Source organism: Carcharodon carcharias, chromosome 4 (assembly GCF_017639515.1).
Source record: "Carcharodon carcharias isolate sCarCar2 chromosome 4, sCarCar2.pri, whole genome shotgun sequence".
Taxonomy (NCBI): domain Eukaryota; kingdom Metazoa; phylum Chordata; class Chondrichthyes; order Lamniformes; family Lamnidae; genus Carcharodon; species Carcharodon carcharias.
The window spans coordinates 110,650,275-110,662,520 of NC_054470.1; the positions used below are offsets into that span (position 1 = coordinate 110,650,275).

At 44.2% G+C, this 12,246-nt stretch overlaps 1 protein-coding gene across 1 annotated transcript in view; it reads right to left on the reverse strand.

Moving 5' to 3' along the window:
* The window catches only part of musk (muscle, skeletal, receptor tyrosine kinase), a 145,952-nt gene that overhangs the window by 11,743 nt on the left and 121,963 nt on the right, over nt 1-12,246 (reverse strand). Inside the window, exon 16 of the mRNA XM_041186845.1 lies at nt 5,866-6,014. Coding sequence (XP_041042779.1) covers nt 5,866-6,014 — 149 coding nt within the window. The remainder of the gene's footprint in view (nt 1-5,865; nt 6,015-12,246) is intronic.

Here is a 12,246-nt window from a genome sequence, read left to right on the forward strand (position 1 = left end):
GTTACAGAAATATCAGGGATGGGAAGAAGGCTGTTTGACTGACAGTCAAGAATTGTCCAATCGGTTGGTGAAGAGGTTTTTATTGTATTCTTTCTGATTGGCCGTGGGAAGTTGAGGCATTTGTAATGACAGATGTGATGGGCGACAAAATGGGGTTTGAGGGCAGGGCAGCTAGAGGCGGGAGACGATGTGATGAAACCTCCCAGCGGTATGTTTGACCCTAATTGCCTGATGCTAGGCTGACTGAAACCGGAATCCCAGTCGCTTGCCCCTCAAGCGGCCTTTTCCTCGGGAGGTGGGTTTATCAATTGATCACGGGTTTGAAGCCCTGATTGCTGAAGGAAAGCTGTTTGGAAGGAGTGAGGCACCGTGGCTGTCTGAGAACACGAGACTGATGCACTGAAGTGCAACATTGGAAAAATATTCTTATCATCCGCTTTCACTTGGCAGCTGCTCCATAAGTGTCTGTCTTGTTTATCTCTGGAAATGTCATGGCTACTCTAACTGAAGTTAAAATCATCCTTGGTTTAAAAGCTCTATTTTGAGGCTGCTTAGCGAGGTTAAGATTCCACCACGTGAAAATCTGTTAATCGAGCAGAGGGGAAGACAAAATGAAACCTTTCTGCCGTGGAGCCTATTCAAGATTTTTATTCATTCATGGGATGTGGGCTTCGCTGGCTAGGCCAGCATTCATTGCCCATCCCTAATTGCCCTTGAGAACTGAGTGGCATTTTAAGAGTCAACTATATTGCTGTGGGTCTGGAGTCACATGTAGGCCAGACTGGGTAAGGATGGCAGATTTTCTTCCCTAAAGGACATCAGTGAACCAGATGGTTTTTATAGCAACTGACAACGCCAAATTCCAGATTTTTATTGAATTCAAATTTCACCACATGGTGGGGTTCAAATCTGGAGCATTACCCTGGGTCTCTGGATTACTAGTCCAGCGACAATACCACTATGCCACACCCTCCCTACGGTCAACCCTCACAATGACAACACTAATGTGTTTATCCTCCGATACCTATAACAATTGACAAAAGAACCAGAGGGGAGATGAGAATTTGTTTCTTAAAATTTTTCAAGCTACGACCTGGAATGCACTATCTGAAAGGACAATGGAAGCTGATTCAGAAGAGGAAATTGGATAAATATGTGAAAAGGAAAAAGATACAATTATGGAGAAAGAACAAGGGAGAACTAATTGAATAGTTCTTTCAAAGAGCTGGCACAGCCACAATGGACCAAATGGCCTCCTCCTGTGCTGTAGCATTCTGCTATAAACTGACCAAGGGAAATGTGAGTGACTGGGAATGTCCAGAAATGAAACTTTTCAAAGTCGAGCATTTTCTGGCCAACCTGCGATGATCCTATTAGCTTTTTTTCTTGTTCCAAGCACAAGCTGTTGTTAGTTAATGTATCCTGTAGTGTGCTGTTGTAACATGCAGACCAGGTAGCTCCCAGTTTGTCTCCCACAATGTGCTGAGTTAATTGTTCTCAACTAATCTTGATCCTGACATTCTATAGTTCTCAGTTTCTCCGGCCAAGGTGGAATGGCGAAAAATATCAGTTAGGTTTTCAGTTGCTGAAGACAAAGATTACTCGGACAAGTTTCGACTTCACTAATTTTGGCTTCATTGTCCCTCGTTGTTGACACTGAATACCTGAGCTCAGGAGAAGTGTGACTTTGGCAGGGCACCACAGATTGTCTCTAATTCACTAACATCAATTCCTAATACTTCAAATATATGAAAATATGTAATATAACTCTTGCCTAGTCATATTCAACATCACTCCCTCTCCTTTCTTTTTCCCTCTAACCCTAACCCATTTCTTATTATATTTTCAACCTTCGCTAAGGTAAGTCACTTTTTGCATCCCCTTCAGCTTATCATTTCAACTGCTTTTCCCCTTCTTTATACTTAGCTCCAACCCCTTCCCCAGGTTACTCTAATACTCGCTCCTTTCCCTGCTATATTACTTTGAATTTGGGACTTTAGTTTACTAGGCAGCAGTGATCCCCGTGCTCCCTTGTGCTTCAGAGACTTGGACAACCTACAGTAGGCACCTCAAAGCACTGGAGAAGTACCACCAGCAAGATCCTCCAAGCCAGGCGGCAAGAAAGATGGTTCAACAGCAGTGTCCTCTCCCAAACTGACCTATGGGTCTCCTTGCTTCGAGAGAGTCCACCCTCTGGTCGTTAATTGGCCAGATTGGGGAAAATCACTCTCAAAAGACTGTTTCCCGCCCAGTTGGCAGTTGTGACTCCCATTTGACCCTAATGTTAGGGTCCTGACCCAAAGGGAAGAGTCTAAACCTGTTAACTCTGTTCCTCTCCCTATTGATGCCTACTCATCTGCTGAGTATTTCCACTCTTTTCAGTTTTTATTACGAAAATAACTGAACGACTTCAAATTGCACTTCTGTACCAATTTACTAATTCACACCAAATGCTCTACTTACCTCTCCTGGCTCCACACCAAACTTGAAAAAAGTATAGAGTACTTCACACCTGGCACCCTTGACTGAAGCAGCACTGGATATCGGATATTTCCAATTTCGGGTCAGACTGTTCAGGCCATGGGCAGTTCAGGTCAAGCCAGGTCAAGGTGGGGTCAGGGGTCACTTGGAGTGCAGGATAGAGCAACCAGCGAAGCACGGAAGCTGGTAACTAGTCTGGAGCTATGGTGTGCCAATGCAGGGACTGGCTGAATTGTCCAGGTAATTTGTATAAACAATTTTACTCACTTAATATTGATATATGGAAGATTATAAAAGCGTCCAGTATTTGGACATGATTGGTTTTCGGGTAGCTGGATTTGAGGTACTCAAACTGCACTTACCTTTAGGGGTGATCACTTGCTAGGCTGCATCCACAGCTGGGAAACCTGAAGAGATCAGGCCCAGATTCCACGCAGGGCAGTCATATTACCCAATGACTCTTTTAAACAGGCTTATTAGCATAGGGAAGTGATAGAACATCTGTTTTAGGCTGCAGAAGCATAAAGACGGGCCCAAACCAATATTGAATCGGGCTTCTTTGGCATTCTTGTAGCACATAGATGCTGGTCCCTGAAATTGGCCCTTTCTACCCCTTAATATTCACTCAATTCCAGTTCAGGCCAAGCCTCCTCTCTTATTTCTCTGCTTCCTCCTGCCTCTTGCACATAGAATCCTCCAGGAGAGCAAAGTCAGTAGAACCAGCTTTGGGTGTTGGTTAAATCTCGGGGAGGGGGAAAGCTGCACCCAATTTTTATCAAGATTCACATGATTTAAGCATAAGAGCCTGGAGGGCAGGTTTTCCCTGTTCTGGTCCGTGGGTGTAAAGGGTTGGAAAATCACATGGTGATCATTGTACTCTTGGCGTCAACCATGGTTGGCGCTCTCGCCTTCTGAGTCAATTCCCACTCCAGAGACTTGGGCACATCATCTAGGCTGAAATCCCCAGTGCAGTACTGAAGGGCAGCTACACTGTCAGCGGTGCCATATTTCAGCTAAGAAGTTAAACGGAGACCCTTTCAGGTGGATGTAAAAGATTCCATGGCTGCACAAGCATGATGGGCTGAATGGCCTCCTTGTGTGTTATGTGATTCTATGTTATTTGATTTGGCCAGTCAATGTTCTTCATTCTTGTGATTTTGATGATTTTTTTATAGAGCACAAAGAAGGAGGATGGGGCCGGGAACGAGCGAAACCAGTTGGGCAGTGTGGACAGGAATTCTGCTGGAGCTGTTGGTAGTTCAAATGTCAAGAGCTGAATTTTCACCTCCCACATTTTGATCCTCAAAATCCCAATTTATGGTTTTCATGAACACTAATGAGAATCTCCAGCCATTGCCACTGTGTGGGGTTTAAGCTGTGCAGGCTGCAACTGAAGCAATCGCTCCAACCTTGTGGGGCAGTTATAATGACTAACACAAAAGTAGAACAGAACAGTTTCAAATTCTGAGAATGTGGAGTTAGAAATTGCTCTTTGAGTTCAAGTAATAGAACACGTGGCTGGCTGCTACATCACTGTGAAAATCTATACCGTCCATTCAAGAACCTGCCTTTCAGATGAGATGTAACTCTCGGTCCTGCCTGCCCCCTCAGGTGGATGGGAAAGGTCCAATGGCGCTAAATAAAGAAAGATCAGTAGTGTTTTCCTTGCTGTTTCGCCAATAATAATCCCTCAGCCAACGTCACTTCTTAAAAAAAAAGGTTATCTGGTCATTATCATGTTGCTGTTTGTGGGATCTTGCTGTGCACAAATTGGCTGCCGACATTCCTACCTTACAACACACTACATTGCTACACTGCAAATGTAAAGTGCTTTGGGATGTTCTGAGATCACAATAGGTGCTGCAGAATTCCAGTCCTTTCACTCGGGCAGGACCACAAAAGCACTTTGTTCAGTTCAAATTTGTAGAAGGCTCTGTTTTGAAAGACTTGGTTAGACATTGGGTCAGGACACTGGGGAGAGAGCTCCCCCCCACCCCGGCTTTTCTTTGGGATCCTTTCATCCACCTTAAGAGGACAGAAATGGAACTAAGAAGACACTCGGACTTAGGGGGAGGGACATGTATGAAGGGTTAATGTGAAATATGAAAATGTATAGTCTACATCGTAAGATCATGGGACAATAGAGCATGGAGAGAGAGAGTTCAATGTAGAGCCTTGTGCTGGGCCAGTATTGTATATAGTTAGTGTATGTTCAATAAAAGGTAGAGTTTACCAATAGCCTTGCCACCACCATTAGCTGTAGTCCAGACCCAGGACTACCACATCTTAGAAACCACGACAATAATAACAGAGGACTTAGGTCTGCTGTACATTAAACTTGCAGAAGATCACTTAATGGATTAGAGCTGTGGGGAGTAATGCAGTCAGGCAACATAATAGCATGTGGAATGTTACCTTACTTGGCTCTGGAGTGTATTTATTAGCCATATGCACAGTGCTCATCATTAGCAAATGTTTGGCCTTCACTCCTATTGCAGAAACATTAATTTTGCTGATGTGCTTTTCCCTCTGTGTATTCGCAAAGGAACAATCTTTTTTGAAATGGGCTCGTTTCAAACCTTGATTTTGGCCCCAATGCATATTCTGCTTATGAGTGGAACAGCTGCTACTCCACATGAAATCAACAGTTTCTCTGACAAATACTTTGAATACCTTTAGAAATTGATAAGGCACAGTTTGAGGTTGCTCTGGGCTGGGTTCCAAGGTACTAAACCACAGGCTTTAATTAGCAGAGCAGAATAACATTTTAGCCACTAGACCCCCCTTCCAACTTCACTGGCCACTGCTGAAACCCTCATCCAGGCCATTGTCTGTCTAGACTCAACTATCCCAACACTCCCCTGGCCAGCCTCCCACGTTCTACCTTCCATAAACTTGGCATCAGCCAAAACTCTTCTGCCAATGTTCTAACTGGCACCAAGTTCCAATCAGTCATCATCCTTATGCTAACTGACCTACGTTGGCTGCAGGACAAGCAATGCCTCAATTTTAAAATTCTCATTCTTCTCAGTTTACACCGTGTCTTCAGACTTGTACTTTTCTCAAGCCCCACAACCCTCTGATGTCTCTATGTTCCTCCAATTCTGACCTCTTGCACGTCCCCCGATTTTAATCGCTCCACCATTGGCGGCCGTGCCTTCAGCTGCCTGGGCCCCCAAGCTCTGGGATTCCCTCCCTAAGCCTCTCTGTCTTTCTTCCCTCCTTTAAGAAGCCCCTTTAAAACCTACTCCTTTGCACCAAGCTAATCGTTCACCCGTCCTAATCTCTCCTTACGTGGATAAGTGTCAAATTTTGTTACAGGCGCTGCACAAATGCTTGTTGTTGCTGTAGCTTGTATTTTTTACTTCTGAAAGCAGGAGTTACCTAACAATTTGACGATGTTTGGGTGGTCAAACTCCGCCATGAGGGCTGCCTCTCTCTGGAAATCTGCCTGCATGTCAGGCGAAGCCTCTTCTTTCAGCATCTTCACGGCGACCATGGTGGAAGTCTCCTGCTCCAACAGTTGAGGGGCTCTGAAGGAAACAATAAGACACCATTGTAACAGGGGACTCCAGCAGCTCATTAACAAGCAGGCAGTGCCTAAAGCCAGAGAGATTACGGTCAAATCTCAACATTATTACCGATATACGTCCTACTCTCTCTGCTCATGGAATTAGTGATAGATTGTACAAAGTTCCAGCCTACATTATTGCAGGAAGGATACTGGAGAAAATGCAAAATAACGAGTTACTATGACACCACTAGAGCTGCCTGAGAGCATGGTGGAGACAGATTCCATCGCAGCTTTCAAAAGGGAATCGAATCATTATCTGGAGAAACAAAAGCTGCTGGGCTATTGGCTAAAGACAGGGGAGAGGGGAGGGCAGGGCTAGCTCATATGCCCTTGTAAAGAGCGGACACAGACACGGACACGACAGCTGAATGGCCTCCTATGCAGTAACCATTCAATGATTCTGTAGCTGAGCCGGCCCAGCGATTGGGAAAGACAGAACAGGCCGGGGATTTTCCTCACTAGAAAAGGAAAAGCTGAGACATGACCTGATCGAGGCCTTTAAGAATATCAAGGGTTCGAAAGGCCAGATGTGGAGGAGATGTTTCTCCTTGTAGGAAGACCAAAAATAGGGGCTATAAAAATAAGAATTTTTTAATGGATTTTACTGGATTTTTCCAATAGGGAATTGAGGAGAAGCCCCACGCTGGGAATGTGGAACTCGCTACCACAAGGAGTAGATGAGGTGATAGCAGAGATATATTTAAGGCGAAACTAGATAAATACATGAGGTAGAAAGGAATAGAAGGGTATGTTAATAGGGTGAGGTGAAGTAAGGTGGGAGGAGGCTTGTGTGGAGCACAAACACCATGGATTTGTTGGGCCAAGTGATCTGTTCCTCTGCTTTAAAATCTATGTAATTCTAAGAACTTTCTTGATTCACTTGCTTCACCATTTTTGCACCAATTAGAATATGTTATCACTATGCGGGGAAAAAACACTGGTCAACGCTTATGACAAAGCTTCTCACAGGAAAACAATCTCCTGTATTTGGGACACACAAAAATTATAATATTTCCTGACCACCTGAGGTCAACCTCATTGCTGGCTCCAGGAGCCCAGCACTTGTGAAGGTAAGTGGACTGAAAGGTAGGTGATGGTCAACTCTACTCTGTGATTAGATGTTAACCAGATACCATTCAAAACAGGCTGTGGATTACGACTGCAGCCTTAGACACTTATCCAGTTGATTGGTTTTTTTGAAAGGTTTTACTCGGTCATTTAAAATAAGAAAGATTTGTGTTTATGCAGCATCCTTCGTAGCTTTGGAACATTTCAAAACACTCTACGGCCAATGTACATTTGAGTTGTAGCCACTGTTGCAACGTGGGATATGCAGCAGCCAATCTGGGTGCAGCAAGATCCCATGGTAGCCGAGGCAGAAATATTGGTTAGGACGCTTTTATGTTTTTAATTATCAGGTTCACTTTGTCCGGAGAACGCTAGCTGTGCCCTTGATATTAACACATTAGTTGGTGCTTGAAACAATACAGGCAAAGAGACCAATTAACTGAACAAACACTGGTGGTTTATTGGAACTAAGAACAGAGCACTGACACAATGCGTGCTTCTTCAATCACCTCCGGCTCTAGACTTGCAGTTACCCAGGAAGCCCGCGCTGTGTAGTGATTGGTCAATACATGGTCAACAAACTACATCCTCTTAAAGCCATATAGCACTGCACTTTACCACGCATGCTGGGGTGATCTCCCATCCTCTTCTTTGAAATAGAGGTATGGGATCTTTTACATCCACCTGAGTGGTAAGATAGGCCCTGAATTAACATCTCATCCATAACTGAGACCTTCCACAGTGCAATAACTGCAGCTTCGGCTCAAGTTGTGCAGCGAGGCTTGACCTCTGACTCCGAGATGTTGGTGTTACTCACTGAACCTAGGCTGACACCTAATTTGAAGCAGTTGAGCTAAAGAGCTTTGTTAATTTAACAAATCGTGGATATTGCTACCGATATGCACTGCTAAAATGTTTAATTATATCGATGAATTCCTGTATATGGAGCAAGTTCCCCCTTTAGTGGGTCACCTTTCAGTGACAGCCAGTTCTAATAGCTCAAGATGGATTTATGTTGTTAATTAAGTAGTTGGAACAACTTTCAGTATTTTAATTTTTTGCACCATCCTCTTAATTATAAATATCATCCAAACTTTGCTCGATTAATAGCTTCAGAAAATAAATACCTGCGGCATTAGGGTTTTTTCATACATTTCCTGACCTTTCCTCATTAATGAGTTTTAAACAAAGTTGAACCATTGAAAAGTCCCTGTTCTGTATCACCTTCATTAGGCAGCTGCCCAACTACTTAGCAGTTTCAAACCCAGACACCCTCAGCTAATAATTTAAGAGATGGAATTTCCCTTTAGTGGCTGACTGAGGTCATGTAGCTTGTAACCCAACACATGAACCAGGAACAGACAAATATATTCTGGACATTCTCAAGTTGGAAGTTAGTGGAATAAACCCACACTTAAGCCCCATATCAAACTTGCAATACTGATCCCAATTCAGACAATGTTAATGAGATCTCCCTAACTCAACTGAGATAACTGCTGGACATGAATTTCAGACTAGAAAACCATGTGCCTTACACACAGTCTTTTCAAACAACCTTACCAATTTGGCCTGCCACTTTCTCTGTATATAGACCCCCAGATGTCTCTATCCCTGCCTGCCCATTAAAACTGTAACATTTAGTTCATATTGTCTCTTCTCTTTCATCCTTCCAAGATGCATCACTTCATATCAGAAGTTCAGCTGACTGCTGCATGTGATTTCCTGAGAACAATGTGAGCCACACATGGATGAATATCTGAAATACTTTGCTGGCAGCTAAGGCAAAGCCAGAAGACACATTCCTGGTCTCCATCCTTCACAATGAGGATGATAGTTAACTTAACGACTGTTGTAGTTGCATTTGAATTCTTTTCTTTCTTTTTTTGTGGGATGTGGGATGTCACTGGCAAGGCCAGCATTTGTTGCCCATCCCTAATTGCCCTTGAATTGAGTGGCCTGCTGGGTCATTTCAGGGGGCAGTTAAGAGTCAACCACATTGCTGTGAATCTGGAGTCACATGTAGGTCAGACCATGTAAGAATGGCAGATTTCCTTTCCTAAAGCACATTAGTGAACCAGATGGGATTTTACTGCAATCGGTTATAGCTGTCATGGTCACCATTACTAAGACTAGTTTTCAATTCCAGATTTTTATTATATGAATTTAAATTCTATCAGTTTCAGTGGTGGGATTTGAATTCGTATTCCCTGATATTTAGCCTGGGCCTCAGGAATACACATCCAGTGTCATTACCGCTATGCCACTGTGTCCCCAGAAAGGGCAGTCTTCTAGTAATGGCTGTTAGTTAAAACCTAAACTTGCATTTATAAAGCGCCTTTCTCAACCACAAGACATTGCAAAGCACTTTACAGCCAATTAAATCCTTTTTGAAGTGTATTGTGGGAAACACAGCAGCCCATTTGTGCACAGCAAGCTCCCACAAACAGCAAAGAGATAATAACCAGAGAATCTGTTTTTGTGATGTTGATGTGAGGGATAAATATTGGCCCAGGACACTGGGGAGAACTCCTCTGCTGTTCTTTAAAATAGTGGCTGTGGGATCTTTCCATCTAAAAGATGGCACCTCTGGCAGTGCAACACCCCCTCAGTACTGCGCTGAGAATGTCAGTCTGGATTACTGTATTCTTGTGGGTCAGCTGTGCTCCAGTTGGTAGCACTTGCAACTTTGAATCACAAGGTTCCAAGTTCAAGTCCCACTTCAGGACTAGATTAAAAATAAAGGCTAACACTCCAATGCAGTATTGAGGGTACAATGCACTATTGGAGGTGCTGTCCTTCAGATGAGGTGTTGAACCCATGTCCCATCTGCCGGCTGGGATGGATGTAAAAGATCCATGCTCTATTTCAAAGTTGAGCAGGGGAGTTCTCCCTGATGTCCTGTACAATATTAACTCCTCAATTGAAAACAAGAAGATTATCTGGTCATTATCACGTTGCTGTTTGTGGGAGCTTGCTGTGTGCAGATTGGCTGCCGTGTTTCCTAAGTTACAACAATGACGCCACTTCAAAAAGTTACCGCACTGGCTGCAAAGCACCTTGGGATGTTGGCCATGAAAGGCGCTATATAAATGCAAGACTCTTTTGTCCCCCCAAGCCCTGGAGTAGGACTTTTTAAAAATTTATTCTTTCATGGGATGTGGACATCACTGGCAAGACCAACATTTGTTGCCCATCCTTAATTGTCCTTGAACTGAGTGGTTTGCTGGGCCATTTCAGAGTCAACCACATTGCTGTGGATCTGCAGTCACATGTAGGCCAGACCAGGTAAGGATGACAAATTTCCTTCCCTAAATGACATTAATGAACCAGATGGGTTTTTATCACAATCAATGATAGGTTCATGAGACTAGTGTTCAATTCCAGATTTATGAATTGAATTTAAATTCCACCAGCTGCCGTGGTGGGACCCATGGCCCTAGAGCATTAGCCTTGGTCTCTAGATTGCTAGTTCAGTGATATTACCACTATGCCACTGTCTGCCCAAACCCCATAAGTTTCTAACAAAGTGATTTGCATGCCCATAACTCTGGTAAGTGAAACCGGCAGAGTCTCTGATAAAAGCAAAAAACTGCGGATGCTGGAAATCCAAAACAAAAACAAAAGTACCTGGAAAAACTCAGCAGGTCTGACAGCATCTGTGGAGAGGAACACAGTTAACATTTCGAGTCCGTATGACTCTTCAACAGAACTAAGGAAAAATAGAAAAGAGGTGAAATATAAGCTGGTTTAAGGGGGAGTGGGACAGGTAGAGCTGGATAGAGGGCCAATGATAGGTGGAGATAACCAAAAGATGTCATAGACAAAAGGACAAAGAGGTATTGAAGCTGGTGATATTATCTAAGGAATGTGATAATAAAGGTACAGAGAGCCCTAGTAGGGGTGGGGTGGGGGGAAGGGATCGAAATAGGCTAAAAGGCAGTGATAAAACAATGGATGGAAATACATTTTAAAATAATGGAAATAGGTGGGAAAAGAAAAATCTATATAAATTATTGGAAAAAAAGGGGATCGGAAAGGGGGTGGGGATGGAGGAGAGAGTTCATGATCTAAAATTGTTGAACTCAATATTCAGTCCAGAAGGCTGTAAAGTGCCTAGTCGGAAGATGAGGTGCTGCTCCTCCAGCTTGCGTTGAGCTTCACTGGAACAATGCAGCAGGCCAAGGACGGACATGTGGGCATGAGAGCAGGGTGGAGTGTTGAAATGGCAAGCGACAGGGAGGTCTGGGTCATGCTTGCGGACAGACCAAAGGTGTTCCGCAATGCAGTCACCCAGTCTGCGTTTGGTCTCTCCAATGTAGAAGAAACCGCATTGGGAGCAGCAAATGCAGTAGACTAAATTGAGGGGAGTGCAAGTGAAATGCTGCTTCACTTGAAAGGAGTGTTTGAGCCTTTGGACGGTAAGGAGAGGGTAAGTAAAGGGGCAGGTGTTGCACCTTCTGCGGTTGCATGGGTAGGTGCCGTGGGAGGGGGTTGAGGTGTATGGGGTGATGGAGGAATGGACTAGGGTGTCCCGGAGGGAACGATCCCTGCGGAATGCCACCAGGGGGATGAAGGGAAGATGTGTTTGATGGGGGCATCATGCTGGAGTTGGCGGAAATGGCGGAGGATGATCCTTTGAATGCGGAGGCTGGTGAGATGATAAGTAAGGACAAGGGAGACCCTATCATGGTTCTGGGAGGAAGAGGAAGGTGTGAGGGCAGATGCGGGAGATAGGCCGGACACAGTTGAGGGCCCTGTCAACCACCGTGGGTGGAAAACCTTGGTTAAGGAAGAAGGAGGACATGTCAGAGGAACTGTTTTTGAAAGTGGCATCATCAGAACAGATGCAACGGAGGCAAAGAAACTGAGACAATGGGATGGACTCCTTACAGGAAGCGGGGTGTGAGGATCTGTAGTCGAGGTAGCTGTGGGAGTCGGTAAGCTTGTAATGGATATTGGTGGACAGTCTATCACCAGAAATTGAAACAAAGAGGTCAAGGAAGGGAAGGGAAGTGTCAGAGATGGACCATGTGAAAATTATGAAGGGGTGGAAATTGGAAGCAAAATTAATAATTTTTTCCAGGTCCAGACGAGAGCATGAAGCAGCACCGAAGTAATCATCG